The 23,936-nt window shown below is 47.9% G+C and overlaps 1 protein-coding gene across 6 annotated transcripts in view; it reads left to right on the top strand.

The window, feature by feature from the left end:
* Pkig (cAMP-dependent protein kinase inhibitor gamma) overlaps window positions 1-23,936 on the top strand; it is a 65,573-nt gene that overhangs the window by 40,044 nt on the left and 1,593 nt on the right. For 4 of the 6 annotated variants that reach the window (XM_040733103.1, XM_040733105.1, XM_040733104.1 and 1 more), the window contains 2 exons: window positions 1,208-1,277; window positions 19,962-20,131. In XM_040733103.1, coding sequence (XP_040589037.1) covers window positions 19,985-20,131 — 147 coding nt within the window. In that variant the 5' untranslated portion in view covers window positions 1,208-1,277; window positions 19,962-19,984. The remainder of the gene's footprint in view (window positions 1-1,207; window positions 1,278-19,961; window positions 20,132-23,936) is intronic. The other 2 variants (XM_040733107.1, XM_040733108.1) reach the window with 1 other exon arrangement.

A 23,936-nucleotide genomic window follows, 5' to 3' on the forward strand; every position in this document is an offset into this window, starting at 1 on the left:
CAGGAGGTGAGGCATCATTGCTATCTTATTGAAATCTTTACTGCCAATTAAGAAAAAGTTAGAAGCAAAGCCCTGAAGCAGAGGAGAGCAGAGGCCCTCCAGGGAACTCTGCAAGGGCTGATGCACTTAGGCAATTGTGGTGAATGCTTGGCTTCTTTCACCTTATTTCTTATTTCTATCGTTTCTGTGGGTTCTCCTCTGTCTAAATGATTCAAACAGTATTCGCATTTCTCTTATCTGGGCTCCTTGTCTCGTGGGATATGGGAGCCAGAGCATCTGCTGGCAGCAGCCAGCGAGCAGATGCAGTAGTGATCTGAAGCATCTTCTTCCAGTGGCCAGCCACTCCAGGCTGGCTGCAGTGGGCTTCCCAGAGGGGAGGTAGTTTATGTTGTGGACCTTGTTTACTGATTAGGCAGGCTCTCACTTTGTGGTCTTGCTGACCTTAAGTTCACAGAAATCTGCATGCCAACACAGAGAATTCCAGCTAGGCAGAATCCTGTCTCAAAAAACAAACAAAACAAACAGAACAATAGAATAGAAGCCTTTTTCTGTTTGATCCTCACCACCACCACTCCCTACCTGCCCCAAAGAGTAAGAACAAATGCAGCTCACTGTCCCACATGTAAGTATGTATATAGCTGTGTGGCATCACACACCTGTCACCTTAACACTGAGAAGAGCTTGTGAGGCCAGTTGGACCTACATAGGAAGAAAAGACTGTTCCCCACAAAAAAGCAGCAGTGATATATGCAGTTTCACAATGTTCGTTTTTCTTCCTGGCTGTTCTGGAAGTTGCTCTATAAACCAGGCTGGCCTTGAACTCACAAAGATCCATCTGCCTCTGCCTCCCAAGTGCTGGGACTAAAGCCGTGTGCTACCACTGCTCAGCTGCAATATTCTTTTAAGCAATTAAACATAAACTTCTTTCCTTGTCACTTCTTTATACTCTGAAGTGGCCGTGTGGTGTCTTGGCATACTGATACCCAGGAATTTAACTTCATTCCATATAGACAGTTAATTCCTCACAGTATCTTTTACTCATTTGAATATACCTCTGGTACCAATTCCTGAACACTGGGTTCACTCAAAGGATGTGCTCATTTCATGTTAACAGATACTGCAAACTTGTCTTCCCAAAGGCTGCTCCAGCTTATAGCCTAGACTGTGTCTGGCTCTAATCTTGTTTTCTTTTCTTCTGGTTTCTTAGACTTTCCACACTGATTAATCCAGAGTGAAAAATCTGAAGAGATGCAAGCAGGAACAAGAAACTAAACTAGGTGGGTAGCTATGTAGTTCACGCCTCTATGCCATCACATCCCAAGTTTGCCTACATGTCTTTTCCCTTTTTCTTCCTTGAAAGAAAGTCAATAGGTTCTAGATGAAGTTCAAGGGGGAATTTTAGTCACCTAAAGAAAAGGCAGGGTGGCTCTTAGTAGCAGTTATATAACGTCATGCTGCATTGTCATGGGCCTGATTCCCATTCAGGCAGTTTCTTCACAGCATTGGAAAGACAGCTTCCTTCCGGTGTCTTAGCAGGTTCCTTCAGCCATATACCCAAACAGATGGAGTCATACGTAGCTGATTAGCAACTTTGGGTGTGATGCCAACTTTTTCTGCATGTATCTGTTATAAAGACATGTTCACAACAACCAGGGCATGTTATGGGAATTGTTATTTTAAGACTTTGTTAGAGTTACTAAAACAAGCAAAGCCCAGTCCCAGTCCAAAGAAATGGGCACACTCCAGCAGTCTTGTGAGGAGGGATGGGGCAGGCACCTTCCATTTGGAAACAAACTGCATGCACAGTGTGAATGGGCTGACTGGAAGTGTTCTACCTACGGTTGGTGGTCATAGTTATTAAGATAGTCAGGTGTTCTGGCATAGAGATACATGGTCTAAAGCAGGTGGCATGGCTGTTAGCTTGTCTCTCCCTCCTTCCTTCCTTCCTTCCTTCCTTCCTTCCTTCCTTCCTTCCTTCCTTCCTTCCTTCCTTTTTTCTCTTCTTCCTTTTTTTTTTTGATACAAGGTATTCCCATGTTACTCTGGCTGGTCTGGAACTCACAGAGATGCACCTGTCTCTGCCTCTTAAGTGGTGGGATGAAAGGTGTACATCACCACACCACACTTGGCTTTTCACCTACAACATCTAACCCTGAAAATCCTGTGACTTGCCATGCATTGTTAAGTTGGCAGTTGTGGTCCACAGACATCTGCTCACTCCTGCAGGTGTCCATGGCTGTAACTGTGGCAGGGTGAGAAACAAAGGCCACATGTGTCCAGTTGACCCATGTCTACCTGGGTCTTCCCCACAACTAGGATTGTCTGAAAGGTGCAGAGAGCCTAGTGGCAAGCTCATCTCTCTTTGTGAAGAGCTCATTGGGTCTTTTGTGTTCCTGGACTAGGGATTGGTGGGGAAGACAGTCTTGTAGGAACAGCACAGCTCTAATGCAGCAGTTTAGACTCAGGCAGGAAGGGTTTTTTACCTCAGTCTATCAGCATGTGTGAGGTGGATACTGGATACCGCAGCAGAAGTAGCAGACATAGTCTTTGCCTTCAGGGAGCTTGAGTCTGGTTGATAGACGAGTGACTGTTAGAAATGGTCTGGAGAGGAGTGCGCTAAACAGATGGCAGCCTCAGGGTTTCTGGAGCAGCACTGGGAAGGTCCAGAGGCTGGAGAGGCTCAGTGCCCCTGAGGATACAAGGGCAGAGAAGGAACCACTACTGACCTGAGTCTGCAGATGGCTGTGAATGGTCCAGGCTTTATTTACCCTAAGCATAAGTTACTGAGTCAGATAACTGGACCAAGTTAGTTTCCATACCCTCCCCATCTGTTCTCATCATGTCTCCTCAGGGCCTGTGCTCCTCCTTCCAGTGGACCCTGATGAGGGAAGGTCACAGCCTGGGGAGGTGATCTCCTTGGAGAGAATGAGGTGGGAGGGTGGGTAGAGTCATCTAGTTTAAAGCAGAGTAGCCCAATACAGGTCCCTTCGTAGCTGTGAGCACCAGCTGCCTCGTCTACTAAAGGATGGTAGGCTTTACCTTTCTCCTGTTTCATTCCACTGTGGATATTTTACAAGAACAGTTAGGGCTGCAGATCCCTTTGTCTTGCTGTCACATAATGTACTGTTGAAATCCTCACAAGGATACTGGGGTTTCACTAGCTGCTGTTTGTCCTGTGTCCTCTCTCCCATGACGTCATCTTTAGGGAGGAGTGAACAAATACTGACTGAAGACTAGGTGTGTGCTTAGCCATGGCCATAACTGAAGACTTTTAGAAACAGTATTTGTTTAGATGGTGTCAAGCATTAGGATAAAAACACCCATGTTTTGCTGTGTATCCATGGCTGGCCTGGAACTCCCTCTGTAGACCAGACTGGACTCTAGCTTACAGAAATCCATCTGCCTCTGCCTCCCTAGTGCTAGGATTGCTATGTAGACCAGACTGGACTCGAGCTTACAGAAATCCACCTGCCTCTGCCTCCCGAGTGCTAGGATTGCTTGAGTACTACCACAGCCACCTTACTTTCACGATTCTTAACCTCACTTAGTTTAGTCTTGTGAAATACACAAATGTTACAAATAACCAGAGGTTCAAAGAGGTGACACCCCTGGTGACACAAGGTGAAGTAGACAGCCCACATCTGACCACTCTAGCCCTTGCAATCCTGTAGACAGTTCAGAAATGCCAAAGGCCATGGAGAAACAAGAGCCACAGCTCCTCTGTGTTCTCTCGGGGACTGATAGATCATCTAGCTCTAAGCTCTGGGGCAGCTTGTCCAGTTAGTGTTTTTCCTAAAGCCTTTTCTTCAGATGCCTTGAGGCCACCTTTCTACCTTGTGAGTGAGTCCCTGACAGCTCAGAGTGTGGCTCCCTGGGCATTTCCCTTTTGACCTGCAACTTGTTTCCAGAGAGAGGCATTGTTACACCTGTGAGAGAAAGGGAACAATGCCTGCCCTAACCTGGCATGCACATTGTAGGTGCCCTCCATCTCAGGAGGAGCCATGGCCACTAGGATGATGCCCTTGAGTGGAGTCACTGGAGCAAGTAGAGAGGGTTGTGGGCCACACCATCTAAAGAATCTGCATGATAGAATCAGTGTGGCCAATGAGTCCACATTACCCAAAACAGTGTACACATTTAGCACTGCCCTTATCAGAATTCTAGTGGCATTTCTCCCAGAAACAGGTATGTGCTTGACCATAGCCACAGCAGAATGGTTTCTAGATTTCTTCTAGGAAGGTTTTTTTAGGTTAAAAAAGAAAAAATCTGGTAGGGTGTTGGTGGTGCACGCCTTTAATCCCAGCACTTGGGAGGCAGAGGCAGGCGGATCTCTGTGAGTTTGATGCCAGCCACAGAGCAAGTTACAGGACAGGCTCCAAAGCAATACAGAGAAACCCTGTCTTGAAAAGCCAAAATAAATAAATAAAAGAAAGAAAGAAAGAAAGAAAGAAGAAAGAAAAAAATCCTAGGCTGGGCGGTGGTGGTGCACGCCTTTAATCCCAGCACTTGGGAGGCAGAGGCAGGTGGATCTGTGTGAGTTCAAGGCCACTCTGGTCTATAGAGCAAGTTCCAGGAAAGCTAGGGTTGTTACAAAGAGAAACCTTGTCTCAGGAAAAAAAATCCTAAAACTTAAGGACCCATAAAAGACCACAAATAACGAAAGCACTCTTGAGCAAGAAGAGCCAAGCTGGAGGTACCACAACACCTGATTTTAAGTTATATTATAAAACAAATAATTAAAATGGTGTAGCGTTAGCCTAAAAAACAGACATGTAGGCAGGCCACTGTGCTGGAATAGAAAGTCTAGAAACTAACTCACAAAATCAATGTCAGCTAGCCTTTATAAAGGTGTCAGAAATATGCAGTGGAAAAAGTGACAGACAGTCTCTTAGTAAGTGAGGAAGCAAGATGGGAAAGAGTGGTATACTTCTTATACCATACATGTGTGTATGGCACATGCACCCCACACCCCACATCCTGGAGCTCTGCAAGTCCTAGGACAAAGGAGAAAAGCTCCATAGTATTGGTCTTGGTAGCAACTTTTTGGATATGACATCTAAAGTACATCAAAGCCAAAGAAGTGTGACTCCACAGCAGAGGCAGAAGAGACAGTAGACAGAATGCAAGGTGGCCAGCAGTGGGAGAAGTCAATTGTAAATCATTATATACAGTACAGATTTAAATAAAACAATATATGAGACTCCTGTAACTATAACAAAAACAAGTACCTCAACTAGATGAACAAAGTACTTAATTGTTGAGGGTTTTTGTGGTTACTTTTTGGTTGTGGTTGATTCTTTTATATTTGTTTGATTGTTGAGGGTTTTTAAATTTGTTTTAGTTTTTGGTGGTCTGTGATTGGGTCCCAGGTAGCCTAGGCTGTCCTCAGACTCCCTATATAGCTTTAGATGGCTTAGAAACTCCTAGTCCTCCTGCTTCAATTCCCAAGGGTTGCGATTATGGCATGTGTTGCTACTCCAGCTTTTTGTTTGTTTGTTTGCTATCTGAGATGAGTCTTACCATGTAAACGGAAACCTTTTCCTTGAGAAAAGCCTTTCCGCCAGCCTGGTTCTAGAGCCGCATCAGTCCCAAATAAACACACAGGAGGCTATATTAATTATGAAGCTGTTGGCCTTGCTTGTTTGTTACTGGCTAGCTCTGACTTAAGTAATTACCCCATAATTGTTAATCTAAGTATGTCTCTTACTGGAGAAGTTTCCGGGCTTCCTACCCCATGGCGTTGCATCTCGACTCCCTTGTGTTTCTCCTTCCCAGAGTCCTCCTGGATTCCTAGTCCCACCTATCTAGATTCCTATTGGCCCAACAGTGCTTTATTGACATAAGACTTCCCCAATATTACCATATCACCCCTGCTGACCTGAAACTTGTAGTAGTCCTATTCCCACTCTTCCCACGTACTGGAATACCTCTGGTGTTTTTGTATTTTTTAAAAAAAGATTTTAGCCGGGCGTTGGTGGCGCACGCCTTTAATCCCAGCACTTGGGAGGTAGAGGCAGGCAGATCTCTGTGAGTTCAAGGCCAGCCTGGTCTACAAACTGAGTTCCAGGACAGCCTCCAAAGCTACAGAGAAACCCTGTCTCGAAAAACCAAAAAAAAAAATAAAGATTTTATTTGTTTATTATATATACAGTGTTCTGTCTGCATACCAGAAGAGGGAACCACATCTCATTATAGATGGTTGTGAGCCACCATGTGGTTGCTGAGAATTGAACTCAGGACCTCTGGAACCTCTGAACTATCTCTCCAGCTCCTTGTTTTTGTATTTTTGACAAGAACTCATGTAGACCTAGCTGGCATTGAAGCTGCTGTGTAGCCAAGGATGACTTTGAATTTTTTTAATTTTTAGATTTATTTATTTTATGTGTGTGAGTGTCTTGCCTGCATGTGTGTCTGGGTACCACATGGATGCCTCTATTACCTGTGGAGGTCATGAAAAGGTATTGAATCCTCTAGAACTTGGAGAAAGCAGCATCCATTTCCTTTCATTTTCCCAGCAGGCCGGGCGTTGGTGGCGCACGCCTTTAATCCCAGCACTCGGGAGGCAGAGGCAGGCGGATCTCTGTAAGTTCGAGACCAGCCTGGACTACCAAGCGAGTTCCAGGACAGCCTCCAAAGCCACAGAGAAACCCTGTCTCGAAAAACCAAAACCAAAACCAAAAAAAAACAAACCATTTCCCCAGCAGTCCTCATAGTGGGCAATGTTTTCCCAGATGAAGAACCCAAAGCTCAGAGATGGGCTCATATTTGCTCCCCTGGCACCCTTGGTAATTTGTGGAAATTGTGACTCAGTTTGGCACCCACACATCACCCCACCCCCATCTCCTTTCAGCCCTTGTCCTAGTAACCAGGGTAGAATCTACAGCCTTTTCCTCTTCTACTTTCTAGTAGTCCCAGGATTTGGGGGATTTTAACCCTTGCCTGTTGCCAGCCCCTCTGCTCAGATTCTTCTGTGCTTACAGAGCCCAGGTCTCTAGTGGGAAGCTGCCATGAGACTAGAACTCTCCAGCTGCTTATCAGCAAAGCCTGTGTACCCTGCCTGCCAGCTGCTTCCCAGGACTCTCCTGACTTAGGACCTCTGGGGAATTCCCTAGATGCATATATTTGCAGTGACTTGGTTGCAGCTGTCAGTTCCCAGGATATTTTTTTCTACCAAATCCTGTTTAGGAGGGCTAGCCTCTGTCCCAGCTGCTTTTGGAGTACTGAGGGCTAGAGCCACGTGCACTTTGACACTTCTGGGCTTTGTGGGGGGACCTTAAGTCACAGGCACAGCTTGAAACTTATGTACCTTGTGTTGTAGGGTTTCTGTTGCTGTGAAGAGACACCATGATCATGGCAACTTTTGTGTAGGCTACAGGAAGTAGACTGACTATCACACTGAGAGAAGCTTGAGAAAAAGAGACCTTAAAGCCCGCCCCCACAATGACACACTTCCTCCAACAAGACCACACCTCCTAATAGTGCCACTCCCTTTGGGTCTCCCCTCTTTTTTTCTTCAGACCACCACACATGTATACACATTTTCTTGGTAAATGTACATAGTTTTCCTTAGAGTATTAAGTGTGTCTTTGACCTTTGGAATTTGAGAACTTTTGATCTAGAGGAGATCCACACAGTCCAGTGACCCATCTGTACTTCCAGGTACCAGGATCATGGGCTGAGATAGGTGACTTAATATTGCTGAAGCTCATGGCTGCGCTATAGGATGTTCCAGACTCCCATCATTGCTGAAGACCTGATTTGGCAGGGGCTCAGGTCCCAAAGAGGATATGTGGAGTTTGGGAGTTAGGGATGTGGGGGGTTTGGAGAGTTGAGGGGATGGATGGACTATATTTTTATATTCTATAGTTACACATAGGATTAAATGGGAGACAAGGAGCATGTGAGCTCTGGGGTGTGACTTGAGATCAGAGGTTGACCTTGACAATAGACACCAGTTAATGAAAGGACTACAAGTTCCTCTTGCTAGAGATAAGAATGACTACTTTATGAAACAGAACTTACCTCAGACCCCCAGGGAATGGAGGCCCTTATCCAAATGCCTGACCTTCAGAAAGGACCTCTTCTGGGTCACAAACATTACAGTTTCGTAGTCTTACTATATGGGCCTGTTCCCCTCATAATGCTCCCAAAAGGGAAGGTCCTGATGTCTTAACTCTTTTCCCATTATACTGTACCATTCTGACTTCTCTGTGTTTATTAACTGAACTCCTGACCTTAATGGACTCAGGCTCTGGATCTGATTTGTAGGTGTTTATCAGATGTGTCTAGTAAATCTCTAACTTTCCTGTTCTTGATATAATTAGGACACAATGGAATTCCTGATTCCATGGTGGCAGGATATTTTCCAAAGAATTATTTTGTTTGGAGAGGCTACCACTGTACACATTTTTATCCTTTACCAAAGCCCACACAAAATTTCCCAAAAGGAAAGGCGTTAATACTGAGAATAATTAAAAATGAAAGTAAGAAGGTGCTGGAGAGTGTGGTCTGCAATGTTGAAATGCTGGAACTTCGTCAGGTAGCAGTGATCACCATGTGTTATACGCCACATCATGAATATACAGCCTGGCTCTTAGTTTCATTCCACTCAACACCCAGGTGCTCTGAACATGACATTAGTTTACTAGTTTGAGTCCATGGAAAGACCATTGTGAGCAGCGACATTGATAATGACAAGGATTGTGTTGGGGTTGAGCATGGTGGCACACACCTTTAATCCTAGCACAGAGAGGCAGGTGGCTCTCTCTGAGTTTGAGGCCAGCCTGGACTACATAGGGAGTTCCAGGACATCCAGAGCTACATAAGAGAAAGACCCTGTCTCAAACAAAACAAAATTATGTTAAGAGCTTCAGTTCAGTCTGACTTCCAATACCAGGAGTACCATTAAAGGCATCACACATGCTGTTGTACTTTTCCCTCATAATGCCCTAAGAAACTTGGTGCTATCATTTTCCAAATGGAGAAACTGGTGTACTGTGTAGATTACATAGCCAATGAGCCAGTCACCCTTCCTTATTTTTAGGGAAAAGGCAGAAGACTAAGGAACTGTTTTGCACAGGGCATACAGTCACATACTCTGTGATACTGAGAATGTTGCCAGGTTACAACATGCTCAGTATCACAGAGAAACCATATTCATAAAGTGATCTGAAACCCTGAAGGAAGGCTTAGGGCATAATGCATTAATGCACTAGTGTCTACATTAGAAGGGTTTCTCATAATTAGTAGGGTGTTTTCCTTCTACAGCTTTATGAATTCACCTACCACATAGTTCACCCATTAAAGAGTACAAGTCAGTCTCCCTCACTAGACCATGAACTTCCTCAAGGCCAGACTTGTGTCTGGCTGTTTTTATGTCTGTAACATGTAGTTACAAATCTGGCACAAAGTGAGTGATTAGTGAAATTGTTTTGAATGGATACATGGATGGATGGATGGATGGATGGATATTGTAGAGCTAGTAATATCTTGCTTCTTTTTATCCTACGTAGTGTATTTGGGGGGTAACTTTGATGGGCTCTTAGAGGCTCTGGAGAGGAAACCTGAGCTGGAAGTGACTCAGGTTTGCTCTAGTTCTCTGCTGTTGCATAGCACATCACCTCTGCCTGCTAGTGGAAGCAGCAGTAACTTACTATCTCTCTCCATTTCTGTAGGTCAGGACTTCAGACAGCTTGCTTGGGTAATTCTGGTTTTTATCTTTCATGCACAGATAGTGGCTAGGGCTGGATTAACAAGGGGCATCTAATAGCCAGCTGCATCTCTATCCATGCAGTTCAGGCTTCCTCGTGTCACTTCCCGGAGTTAGTTTGCGTTCCTCATGGTGTGGCACCCTTAATTTCCTGTATTGCACAATGCTAAAGACAGGTATCCCAGGAGAGCCAAGTTGATACTGACTGAGGTCACTAACTTCATCCTAGAAATCAGACACCATCGTTCATCTTACATTAGAAATTAGAGACTAGGGTATAGCTTAGCGGCATTCAGAAGACACTGGGTGGAATCCCCAGAAGAGGAGGAGGAAGAGAAGTTAGTCCCAAAGCCAGTTCATAACTCATCCAAAAGATTTAATTAGACCCTCCATTATCTTTTTCATTTCCTTTATGATCTAAGACTTTAACCCAGGACTGCATGTACTAGGCTGGTGCTCCATCCCTGAATTACATCCCAACCTTCTCCCGCCTTTAGATGTTAATCCTGTTAGGCAGAGTGTCAGACAACTTGTAGACATGTTGTACAACTGCTTCAGAGATAGAGGGCTGTTTCCCTTTCATTTGCACTTGAGATCACTAAGGTTGGGAGACCATGCCCACCTGGCACCTGAGAGCTGCAGCTCAGCCCAGCCCTGGACATTGGCAAGCCTGCCTGGAAGTGACTTCACTTCCCTTCCTGCCCTCCCCTCCCAGTACAGGGGCTGCTCCTCTCTGGAGCCCCAGCTAAGCTTAGGGAATGCACGAATGGTAGGGGGCTGGGATCCAGCGAGACTCGATTGTTATTTCATGCCAGCGGCTGACAGATCCCAGCCCCCTACTGTACATAAGTCACAGCACAGCCCTGCAGGGTAGGGCATAGCTGTTAAGAGGGTGAGCTTTTTAAAACTAGTACCCTACATTATTTTTCTATTGCTGTGTATTAAGAATTTTGAGGTAAATTCATAGACTCAACCAACCATCACTGAAAAGACTATAAAGAATTTGATCTCCAGCACAAAATCCAATGCAGAAAACTAGGCGTGGTAGTGCCAGCCTGTACTCTTAGTGCTAGGGAGGCTGAGGCAGGGGAATCAGAAGGTTGAGGCCAGCTTGGGATACATGGTGAGACTGACTCAACCAGAAACCAGAAGTGAGAAAAATTCAGCACAGAACTTTGCTTAAGTGTGGTTAAGTACATCTGGTGTTTGTTTTGGCAAGCACAGTACAACGTTGTCTTGAGCCTTCCCTGTTTCCTGTTCCACTTTTTGAAATTCTTTCTTTGAGGCTAGAGACTGGAGTGGCTGGGTGGGCAGGGGACAAGAAAAAAATGACAGAAAGTGTCTTACTAGACACTAAGCCTTATTCTGGGTCACATCTGTGCTCTAGTCTGATTATAGACTGGGGCTTGCTCCACATCTGCCAGTGACCTTGGACAAGGTACTGATTTCTCAGAGCCTCCCTTGTCTTTTGAGAAACAGCCATGATAATGGATGCTTTCTTCGTCTTAGACTTGGTTTACAGCCAGAGAGAGACCACCTGACCTCTTAAAGCCTCTGTGTCTAGTGAACCTTGAGAATCCCCCCAGCCACACTCAAGGCAGTTATTAGCACCTGTGTTTCACATTTGTCCCAGGGCCATAAGGCCCACTCTGGGGACAGAAATTAGACTTCAAAACCCTAATTGTGTCCAAGGCAGTAGCCTCTAGGCACCAGACTTTCTTGACCTTAGCAGTGAGAAAGAGGAACCCTGGTGGTTTTGAGCCCTGTGGCCCTCAGAGCAGGGACCTTTAAAGACTTGAGGCTAGGGTGTCACCTGTCTACCTACAGTGCATGGGAGGTGAGAGTGGCTAAGAGAGTTTCCGGGCAGGGAAGGGGCCGACAGAGGTCAGGAATTATATTGTAGCAGAGCAAATACAGAAGGGATGGAAATCGGCAGAGGAGGAGGAAGGCAGGGCGGGGTCAGAATGGGCGTCGGCTGACACGGGAGCCTAGGGTTTTGCTGATGTGGAATGCAGCAGAGGAATCAATCACACAGCCCAGCTCCTGTTTCAGAACAACTCTGGGGCTGCATGGGAAATTGCCTTTGGGGTAAGAGGCACACAGGACTGCATTTGAGGGCCTCTGCATGACACTTAGCAGGTAGACAGTGGCACACAGAAACTGTTTTGCAAGCAGAAGTGATGAAATCAGGTGACACACTGTAGGTGGGAGGCAGAGGAGGAGGATGGAGAATGACTCCACGTTCTCAACTCCAGCAGCCTGTGAAAGGGGGAAGCTGGGAGGGGCAGACTCATGTCTTGACATGTGAGGTTTGCTGGTGACAGAGGAAGCCCAGTGACATACAAACTGAGCAGATTCATACATTCTAAGAGTTTGAAGCTCTTTGGGAGTCATCAACATATAGTATTTAAAGGTGGGGGCTGGGGTTCCACCCCCTAAGAGCACACAGATCACAGGACTAAGGACTTGGGGAAGAAGCTCTGGTGTACAGGTCCCAGCAGGAGGCAGGAGATCCAGAGAGTGTAGTGTCAGCACATCCCCAGGAAAAGTGACTAGAGAAGTCACTGAACCGAAAGGTGTCCTTGCTTCCTAACAGTACAGGGTCACTGATGGTCTTGTCTGGTCCAGCATCCTACATTTGCTCCCATCATACTATTCCCACAGCAGGCTTCACTGCTGTGTCCTGACCGTGTGAGTTGGGGCTTTCCCTGTTCAGGGCTGGGAGCCTGCTGGTACCTCTGATCAAAGCTGTGCCCAGGGTAACTCTCTGCATGGGTGCTGAGCGCTCTGGGGTCCTGCACTGTATGCGCTCTCAGGAGCACTTTGATGCCAGCCCTGGTGGCCTGTCTGCTTCCAGCTTCCTGAGAGAGATGGTTTGAGGACTGTTGGTTTAGTAGATCCTGGCTTTTCTGTCAGGTACTCACAGCTCTTTCTGGCCTTAGAGAAGCTGGACAGTTTTTCTCCACAAGACCATTTCACACTCCTGTACCCTATGCCCTCTGTGAAAAGTCTGCTTGCTTTTTCTGTAACTTCTGCAAAACACTTCATTTTTTTTAACGGAAAAACAACAAAGCAGGAAATGACCTTTCAGATGTATTTGGACAGCAGTTTGGAGTTGTAATGGAATCTGCCCTAGCAATGAAGACTAAGAGCTGCTGACTGTAGCTCTTGGCACAGCCCAGGGCCTTTTCAGTTTACAGGGCCAGGCAAAGAAGCAGACACTAGAGAGATGCCGTCCTGTGGGGACAAGAGTAAGCACCTTTGGTGGCTTTGGCCTCTAACCCTGAGACACCAGAATACCCCAGAATATAAGGGCTTCTTCCTTCTAGCCTGGGTGTTGGGGTCAGCCTGGTTCCCTGTAAGCATCCAGAGCTCACAGAGTTCCCCAGACCTCCAGGGATATGACAGAGAGCTCTGGTCCTTTGCACCCCATGGAGCACAGACTCAGATAGATGGTCTTCACACAGATGGGCTGTTGCCTCTGCCTGGATTACTTCTGAGCCACTTTCCGTTCCTGTGGGGTAGGATTTTTGTTAGTTTGATTGGCTGGTTTCTGAGAGAAGGTCTCCCTATGGGACTCTATATGTAGACTAGGCTGGCCTTGAACTTCTGGGAGTCTTCATGCCTTTCCTTCCCAGGTGCTGGGATTGTAGTCTGATGTCACCACACCTGGTGCTCCACCTTTTTCTTTTTCAGTTTAACCTCAAGGTCACTTCCCGGACCTTAATTACCACCTGTAACGGAACCAGGGGTACAGCTGGAGAAGCCTCTCCTCTCCTTCCATACCCACTCAATGCTTTTCTTGTGCCAGATTGTAAATGTCTTGTCTCCGGTGTGTACCCTCGGAAGGTGCAGTAGACAATGAAATGTGCAGGCTGGAAGAGACTTGCCTGTCACACTCTATTATTTGAATAATGATGGGGGAAAGGAGGCTAAAAGGAGGGTCGGGGAGTCTGCCTGCCTCCGGTATGAGGAGGGCTGTGAAGGTGGGGTCAGACCTTCACTGCTGGGTGACCCAGGACCCAGCCTTTGCTCCTTCCACAGTTCATCACATACCAAACCTGGCCTGTGAGTTAGGTCTTTCAAGTAAAACAGTGCACATGCTGGCCAGGATTGCCTGTGGTAGAATTCCTATTCCACCCAGCAGTGAGTGCACCAGAGAAGGAGGTGTAGGGTTTTGGCTCTCAGCGGCACCATCAGGCAGAGTAAACAAAGGTGCTGGGTGAAATGTCAGAAAGAAAGCTTTCCTTCTACCTCGGCCACAGTGGGGCATAGCAATGTTTTATTAATTGGTACCTCTCACGTCTCATGGAACTTTCCAGCCCCCTTAAGCCTGTATTAGCACTGCATCTCCACTTCAACCCAGGAGCTTTGGAGTGTTTGGCTACTCCCTAGCCAGTATGCCCCAAGGGGTGAGTAAGGAAGCTGGCCCAACAGATGCAGCAGATGAGTTCTACCACAGCACACCTGTGACCTCTGACTGCAGTGATACCAGCAGGACCACTCATCTGGCTCTAGGAATTAGGACCTGTAGATTCTAGAACCTTGGGTGGATCACTCTCCTATTGTTGTTACTCCTACTTATGATCAGGTCTTACTCTGTCGCCCTGACTGGTCTGGAATTCTCTCTGTAGACCATGCTAGCCTCAGTCACAGAGATGCACCTCCTCTGCCTCCTGGGATGAAAGGAGCCACTGTGACTCTTTAGCATTCTCCTTTGGGTCTCAGTGTTTCTAGGCAGCAAGAGGCTTTTCTAGATAGGCTCTGGAGTCCTTCTCAGTTCGACTCTGCCATAAGCTTTTTGTTATTTGTTGAGCATATACTATGAGCCAGGCCCTGCCATGATCCTGAATGCATCAAAGCTATGGCTTTGCTGGAAATCCAGGATGGGCCAGGCCTAAGGGGAGAAAGCAACACAGACCCACGTGTTGGTGGCCATTTATTGAAAGCATTCCCTCATGTCAGTATGTGTGTCTGCATCAGTGCATGTGCCTTACTTTTTTTTTTTTTTAAAGATAGGTTCTCATGTGGCCCATATAGGCTTTGAGCTTAGTATATAGTAAAAAATGTCCTTAAACTTGTGATCCTCCTGCCTCCGGTCTCCTGTGCAGACATGCACAGTCACACTTGGCTTTGCTTTACTCTGTTTAGTCATTGATCCTTTCTGAGCCAGGTGTGACCATGAGCCTGACTATTTTTCTGAGTGTCCCTCATGCCAGCAGAGGATGAAGGACCTGAGGGTGAGCCTGATGTGCAGGTAGGGTGTGGATGAAAATGCCAAAAGGAAAGCTCTGTCGTGGCCAGCTTGTGTGGAAGAAGTCAGCTGAGGGCCATACAGTTTTGTCTTGGGCAGCAGGCTATGGAGGTAGCTCCTTGCCCAGGAGAACGAATAAATGAGAGGTCTGAGAAGGAACAGAATGATGCTGTTCCTACTGGTGTCGCTCAGTGTCTGTCTCAGCATGAGAGTCGGTGCTGAGCAGGTGGCTGGCCATGTCATGGATGGAGAGATGTGCAGAGCGACCAGAGGACACAAGAGCACGAGGACAGCGCAGCATGGGGCAGCAGTCGCTCAGGTGCTGGCCTAGAAGAACGAGAAGGAGCAAGCCGAGAAGCTGAAGGAAGGACCCACTCCCCAGCTCCATTCGGTTTTCGTACTTTCTCAAGTGGAGTGGAGTCCTGTGCACAGGGTGCTGAATGTGGCCCAGCCTGGCTATGCAGGAATAGGACTCAGGCTGTTACTAGTTCATTATCTGTTCAGTAAGTGAAGTGCCCAGTGCATGCAGGCGTGGGAAGAAGTCCTTCTGGGTACAGTGGGAAACAAAGAAAAGAACATGCTTGCCCTCTGGGAGAGAGGTCATAAAAGAGTGACCTGCAGACATTAACATTTTGATTGTGTATACACTGTGTACTCATGAAACGGGGCTGAGGATGGTTCAGATGCAGGTATTTTATTTTAGCAGCACAAGATGGGTTGAAATGGTGGGAACAAAAATAAGATAGCCTGTGGAGGAGAATTGGGCAGGACTTAGGGCGGTGAAAAAGCACAGAACCTTTGATGTGGCATTTCTGCTTTTAAGGAAACAGGCTCCGTCTTGGGGGTGGGGAGGAATTAAATTGGTCTGCAGCAGTGACCGCAGAGGATCATGCAGCTGCTAACGGCAGCTGAGGGCTGGGAGGACTTTGGATATATTTTTAGCGGGTTTTTTGTTTGTTGTTTTTGTTTTTCGAGACAGGGTTTCTCTGTGGCTTTAGAGGCTGTCCTAGAATTAGCTCTTGTAGACCAGGCTGGTTTCGAACTCATAGAGATCTGCCTGCCTCTGCCTCCCGAGTGCTGGGATTAAGGGCATGTGCCAGCACCGCCCAGCATATGTATTTTTAGCATTTTGATATAAACATTGTACAAAGTTTCAGGGTAATTTGGACTTGTTTCTAAGACATATACTTGAATGAAGAAAAGCAAGATGAAAAATAAAGTTTTGGTCAGACATGATAGATAGTTCAAGCCTGTAATCCTAGCATCTGGGAAGCTAGAGCAGGGCATTGCTGTGAGTTGGAGGCCCACCTGGGGTGTATAGTAAGTTCCAGCCCAGTGTGGTTCACAGCATGAGACTCTTTCTTCAAAAGAAAAGAAAGGACACCCAGCAAAATGGCTTAGTGGGTAAGGGCTCTCACCTCACAAGCCTGACCTCCTGACTACCCAGAACACAAGGAGAGAGCTCCTCGAGATGTCCTGTGATTTCCATTGTGTGACAGTGTGGCTCCTCTACACCTGCACTCACTCCATGTTACATGTGTGTGAGCACACACCCCCCATCATAATGAACATATAAAAATTTTAAGGGAAAAGGAAGGAAAGAAAGAAGGGAAGAATCTTGTGTATGATACAGATATTTCTGGAAGGACCCAAGGTATATTGTGCTTGGGGAGGGTGTCTGGGGCAGAGTGGATACCCCCAATTCTTACATACATATCTTAAAGCTTGATAATTTATGGGGTAGGGTTGTAGTTCAGTGGTAGAATACTTGCCTAACATGCAGAAGTCCATTAGTCACATCTCCATCAGTAATAAGAAGAACTAACGATTTCCCTAAAGAAGACTTAGAAAGAAACTAGGTGAGGTGCACACCTGTAACCCTAGCAGTTGGGAAATAGAGGCAGAAAGATCAGAAGTTTAAGGCCAGCTGTGGTTAAATGGTAAATTCAAGGCCAGCTTGGGCTACATGAGACCTTGTCTCAAAAACAGAGAAAATATTAAGTACTTAAAGATCACTGATAATGTAAATATTTGTATATGTGATTATATGATTTTATTTTTACTTAACAGTATACATGAACATTTCCTCATGGTTGTCTATCTGTTGAGACAGGGTCTTGCTTTGTAGCCCAGGCTAGCTGGACCTGCAATCATCCTCACGTAGCCCCCTGGGTAGCTGTGATTCCAGGCCTATTTCACTACAGGATGAAAAATTGGAGAAAAGTGAGCTTTAGGTGTTTATGTGTGAGCTGAAAACTCCCTAGGGCTGTGTTTGGATCACTGTCCCCTGAGGGATGGGGACGATTGCTCTCCAGGATTGGTTTTGGGTCTTGGCGGTGATCTTTCTCTGTGCCAACAGTGTCTGTTTTCTGTCTGTGCAGCTCTTAGGGTCAGACAGAGTAAGAGCAAGGTCAGAGCCCCAGGGAGCGTGCCCCAGAGAGAGGCTGGCACTTCGTATCAGCAGGTAACTCCATCTGCTGGTATCAGATCCCGAAGAGAGGCAAAAACAGTGCAGTGTTCTGGCAGGCGGAGCCTTTCCCTGGAGTCATTCTGTCATCCCATAGATACGCAGCAGGAGGAGAGAATGGGTGGGTGGTGGGTGAAAAGCAATGTGATCCCGGCCTATTTATAGAGCAGTCCTCTGTAGCAGGTGCTGAGTAGAGCATCCTAGAAGGAAGCAACAGAGCAGGTTGGCTCAGTTGCCAAGCTCAGGCCTTTCAGTCTGGTGCATTGGAAACCCAGACACAAATCCCTCTTTTCATGAAGAAAACGGGCTGCAACAGATGATGCGGGCTGCCCAGAGTTTAGCCCATCTCATGGGCAGCTGGTGTCACATGGGGAAACATCTGAGCCTGGGAGCCACATGGATCTGCCCGAGACCTTTCCAAGTCAGGTTATAAAGCGATACACAGTGCTATTTACTAGGTAGGGCCCTTGAGAGTGATGGATATAAAACAAGTGCCTAATGATTGTCCTGTCACTCTTTTAACTGGTGACATTGTCATTTGTACTTGTTACTATGGTGTTATCACCATTGCAACGAACCATTTACCTGTCCTGGGACTTTGAACAGTTTCTCTAGAGGAAGTGGGAGGCAGAGTGACTAGCAAGCAGAAGAAACCACTACCAGGAATTCCTTTAGCCGAGGCCCTCGTCACAACTAAGGAATCTAGACAGGGTGCGCCATCTGCTGGATTCTGAGGGGACTGCCTTATACAGAATTTGTATCCTGCCCTCCCCCCCCAACTACCTACACCTTCATTTTACAGGTGGGGAAACTGGCCTTTGCTCCAAAGAATAGACTGTGATGTACAATACGTACATGTACATATGATGTATGACACAACCCCTAAATATCAGTGTCTCCTCCTTACATCCATGGTTCTCTTTGCTCCAGAGTGTTGTCTACCACAGGGCTGTAGTGTTCCTGATTTCACATCTCTGTTCCCACTCCAGCCTCCTCCGTGTGCCTGCCTCACCTTTGCCATTGGAGGGCTCATGGGAAACTTGAAGCCGGCCAGGAAACTATCTAGTAAACAGTTGCTTTCCACTCACCTGGTACCCACATGCTCCTCTGTGGGTCCTATTTCAGTAGCCATGCCTCTCTCTGTCTACCTCCTGACTCATGTCAGAAAACCAAAATTCAGCCAGATAGTGCCTTGTTCCTCGGGTTGTGTCTAGAATCCGTCTCAGTGCCTGCTTGATCCCTCTGCCTTCTCACACCTGGCCTCCCACAAGCCTCTTAACTTACTCCCATCTAGGCTCTGCTCTACATGGACTTGGGATTATCTTTGAAATGTACAATTTGTCCTCATGACCTTATCTTAAACCCTCCAGGGTGTGGTCTGCCTCTGTCTGTCCTCAGTGTCCTCGTCCCCTCCTGCAAGACCTTTCTACTCTTGCACTCTACCCCATTGTCCTTTCTCAGAGCCTCAGGACCTGCTGTTCCTTTCTTAGGACACTCTTTGTCTCTCTTGTTACATTTTTAATTGTTACTTTGAGACAGGGTCTCATTCTATTATCCCAGAGCTCTCTATTGCAACTGCATAGCTTAGGCTGACCTCAGACTTACAGCAATCCTCCTGCTTCAGTTTCTTGAGTGCTGGAATTACAGCATGGTGTAAGCCACTATGCCCAGATTCGTCCTACACCATTCTTGGATGTTGATGGACATGGTATCTCCTGACCGAGTCTTGGTTGGGTCCTGGCCATCCCTGTAGCTCTCTTGAAGCCCTGGACACATGATCATGACCTACGCAATGGCAGCTTGATGCTGAATACAATGAACTTTAACTTTGAACAGTGGGAAACGCACTGACTTGTTCTTTGCTCTCTCTGTAGCTCCTAGACAGTGCCAGGCACAGGGTATGGTAAGTGTGGAAGTTCTGGTCATCAGGTTTACTTTGAATAAAGAGTGAATGCATGTTCTCGTGTGTGTGTGTGTGTGTGTGTGTGTGTGTGTGTGTGTGTGTGTGTGAGAGAGAGAGAGAGAGAGAGAGAGAGAGAGAGAGAGAGAGAGAGAGAGAGAGAGAGAGAGAGAGAGGGAGAGAGGAGAGAGAGGAGGACAATTTGCAGGAGTTTTCTCTTTCTACCTCATGGTTTTCGGGGATTGAACTCAGGTCATGAGGTGTGGTGGCAAGCTCCTTTACCCACTAAGCCTCTTTCTGGCCCTCACACATGTTCTTTTATTTTTTTCTTCAGTAAAACAAGGTTTCTCTACATAGCACTGGCCATTCTGGAGCTCACTCTGTAGACCATGCTAGCTTAGTGCTCACAGAGATCTTGCCTCTGCCTCCCAGGTGCTGGGATTGCAGTCATGCACCATCACCCAGCTCCATGCTGTTCTATCAGTGTGTATAGTAGTCTAACCGGGGTTGCAGTGGTTTTGGTTCCCTTTCTCCTGTGCTTTGTGCTCAATTCCAGTGGAAAAGGTACTTGTGTCATTTTGTCAGAGGATATCAGTGCCTCACTTTTGCTCTCTTGCTCCTGTCCCCACAGGCTTGAGGAGCGATGCGACAGGCATGATGGAGGTCGAGTCCTCCTACTCGGACTTCATCTCCTGTGACCGAACAGGCCGTCGGAATGCAGTCCCTGACATCCAGGGTGACTCAGAGGCCGTGAGCGTGCGGAAGCTAGCTGGAGACATGGGCGAGCTGGCACTTGAGGGGGGCAGGTCAGAGCCTATGCTGGGCATCCCAGTGGGCAGGTCGGGTGGTGAGGGGGCAGGTCAGAGCCTATGCTGGGCATCCCAGTGGGCAGGTCGGGTGGTGAGGGGGCAGGTCAGAGCCTATGCTGGGCATCCCAGTGGGCAGGTCGGGTGGTGTTCTGCTAGCTCTTGCTAGTCTCCAGGTCCCAACTTCCTCAGAGAAGTGTATTTAAATTGGGCTGCCCATGGTCAGTGGCAGAGCCTAGCCAATGTCTGTGTTAGAGGATACCAGCATCTTGGTCCTGGGGGCACTGGCAAGCATCTAGGACACTTCAGAACTCTGTGATATATCTTAACTCCCTCTGCCTCATCCTCTCCATCCCCATATTACCTGCTGTTCACCAGGGGTCTCTGCCCTTGCACAGCAGACAGAAGGACTTGTTAGCTATCCAGTCCTGCCAGGCTTCTGCCCCAGACTCCCTGGTAACACCTCAGAGCCAAGATGCTCTCCAGTGCTCCACGGAAGTCATGCACTGCTGCCAGCCTGCCTGGCCTTGGGTTCTCCTCAGGCCTTGTTACCCACAGCTTCCCCCACTCACCCTTGTCTAGTTCTGTCAAGGTGCAGAGCTTCCCTGTCAGGGCCTTTACTTCACTGTTGCCCATCTGGAGCATCCCCAGTGGAGCTAGAGCCACTTGCTGTCCCTTTACTCTCAGTCCAGCTTAGCAGATGCCCTGAGCTGAGGTGCTGCCCCAGCCATGTCTCCCTCAAAGTTTCTGTGACTCTGAGCTCCAGGAGAGAGGGGCTTCTCTTTTTCCTGCACATGGCAGGTAGTTGGTGACCACAGGCTGAATGACCCAATGACGAGATCAAGAGGAACCACCCAGTAGTGCCTGGGACACCCTACTCAGCTCAGATCCACAGGCTCCTCCCTCCCTCCCTCCCTCCCTCCCTCCTCCCTCCCTCCCTCCCTCCCTCCTCCCTCCCTCCCTCCCTCCCTCCCTCCCTCCCTCCCTCCCTCCCCCTCCCAGTTCTCTGCTGCAGGCACCGTGGCCATGCTTGCCATCCACGCCCCTTCCACAGTACACTGTGTCTTCCTCCTGTGAAACTCCAGGGGCATCAGTCCTTGTAGGGCCATAACATTATCTTTGTCTGGGTGGCCCCAGTCTAGAGTTCTTGGTCCTCGATGCCCAGAAGTGACTTAGGGGGACAGAACAGAGATGTTGGGGACAGGGACCCTACTTCTCATGTAATAGAAAATGGCTGTAGTTCATATGACATTCTCCATGCCATGAGACAGTGCCCTGCCTCTTAGCCTCAGAACCTCACCCAGTTGTCCTGTTTGAGGCCCCGTCGGCCTCCCTTGTCTGGCCCCTCCTTCTTGCTCAGGTGTGGACACCTCCACAGTGCCCATGCTACGTCCATCTGCGGCTTCAACTCTCACTCCCCACTTTTTGCTCTCTCTTCCAACCAGAGTAGAGGCCTGCGGGCTGTCAAAAGCTGGGCTGGGCTTCGTCACCAACTGCATGGTCCATATGTGGTGGTTGCTTCTCACTGTGGTGCCTTTTATGCTGGGGTTTCCCTGACCATAGCTCGTCTCTAGCAGGGGAGCCCCTGCCTCCTTTGTCTCCATGGCCTGTAAGCACTCCCCCCCCCCCCAATCCCCAGCTGCTCCAGCCCAGGCTGTCTCATGCCCTCTGTGACTAGCAGTGTTTGGCACGTGACAGGCACCTACTCAGTGACTGCTCTGCTCACTGCCCCGCCGAATGAGCAGTGTGTCCAGCTGGCACACTAGGCACAATGCCAACAGTTTCTTCAAGGCTTCTGTGCTCTCGTCAGCTCTAATCGGCTTTGTTTGGTGCTTTTCACCCTCCTTGGCCATCATAGCTGCTGGTCCCCTCATGTAGGCCCTTACAACACTGCTCACCCTAACTGTGAGTCTTTGTGGTGTCTGGGTTCCCCCCAGCACACACGTGATGCTTGCTAGCCATGGTGACTGATGTCTAGCTCTTTTTTGTTGTTGTTGTTTTGAAACAGGGTTTCTCTGTGGCTCTGGAGGCTGTCCTGGAACTAGCTCTTGTAGACCAGGCTGGTCTCAAACTCACAGAGATCCGCCTGCTTCTGCCTCCCGAGTGGCTGGGATTACAGGCGTGTGTTACCAATGCCCGGCTCTGACTGATGTCTATAAAGGAGACATGAAGACAGAACCGTGCTCTCTACCATGGATTATAGCACCTTTGTAGAGTTGGTGCAAAGTGATCAGCTATGAGAAGCCTCTGTGAGGAGGCCTCACAATAAAATGTCTCCAGGCATTTCAGTGCCCAGCAGAGTCACAGAGATAGAGGACAGAGCCTTAAATGTCACCCCTGAGATTCTGACCTAACAGGCCAAGGGCCCCAGAATTTTTCTCTGTCACAACTTCCAAGAGCCAATGCACAATGAGTAGGATGGGACCATATTCCTCAGAGGCTTAAGAGGTCCTAGCTATGTGGTCTCCCCAAGCCTGTGGCCTGCTCAGTGTGTCAGCACTCTCCAGTGTGCTGTGTACGAATCTATCTGTCCCTGGTGTCTTCCAAGGGACAAGGAGCAAATGTCACTTTCCTTTGCCTAAGAGGAAGAGAAGCCACAGGCTAGCCATGGAGAGGACAATGCACTGACCCTGGGTAGCAGTTTCTTTCTTCCCTGGGGCTGATAGGAGAGGACCCTCTCCTCAACTAAGGGGAAGCTGGGGCTGGCACAGAGGAGGTATGATTGTTAGAGAGGACTTAGGGTCACATCCTATACTCCAATAAGCCAGGTTCAGATATCAGTCCTAAGTATGCCAATTACGGGAACCAAATTAGGAGCTGGAGTGATGGCTCAGTGGTTAAGACCACTTGCTGCTTGTGTAAAGGACCCAAGTTTGGTTCCCAGTATCCACATAGCTGCTCACAGCTGTACATAGCTCCAGTTCCAGGAGACCCAGTGCCCTGTCTGATCTCCAAAGGTACCATGCATGCATGTGGTACATGTACATGCAAGAAACACACACACACACACACACACACACGCAGGCAAGACACTCACATGTCAAAATAAAATCAATTAAAAGACATTTAAAGAGCCAAGTTAATATGAAGAACAGGAAAAGGCAAGTTATTCAGTGTGGACACATTGGGAGGAAGAACACAGACATCAGGTGACCCCTCCAGGTTCATCTTTGGGACCCTGGCATGAGGGCAGGTTTGAGCAGAGGCCAGAATTATGCATAGCTAAGCAGTCCTGCACAAGGTGTGGTTCTGCCAGTCATGGACCCTTCACTGTTTAGGGTCTACTGTCCTTAGGATCTGACAAGTTGCAGAGCTCTTCCCAGGAGAAAAGTCCCTCTGTTTGGCTCAGGCTTTAGGCTTTTCTTCAGCAGATCCTGGGGGCATACCTAGTTTCTTGGGGTCTGTTGTTTCAGTAGTCTGACAACCCAGGTGAGGGACACAGTCTGTTTAGAATGTCTTTATCCCTGCCAGGCTGGTTACTGCAAAGTGACCTGCTACAGTTTCTAGCAACAGAGTAACAGAGCAGAGACCATGTGGAGTTCAAAGCGAAGCTAATCTGCTGATGCAAATATTACCTCGGTTGCCTTCATGGTGTTAAGCCTCCAGAGGCCCAGAACCTTGTGGAATAGAGCCTTGGTTCAGTCACCATCCTCAGAGGAGGTAGCTTAATGCCAGGCAGGCTCAGACTGGCACATACTTGAGCCACAGTGCCAAGTTCTGGGCACAGTATTTGCTTTCATTAGCACTCAGGGCCCAAGACTCCATGCCAGGCACTGGCAGGCCATCATGCCAACAAGCCT

Source organism: Mesocricetus auratus, unplaced genomic scaffold (assembly GCF_017639785.1).
Source record: "Mesocricetus auratus isolate SY011 unplaced genomic scaffold, BCM_Maur_2.0 Super-Scaffold_100028, whole genome shotgun sequence".
NCBI lineage: Eukaryota > Metazoa > Chordata > Mammalia > Rodentia > Cricetidae > Mesocricetus > Mesocricetus auratus.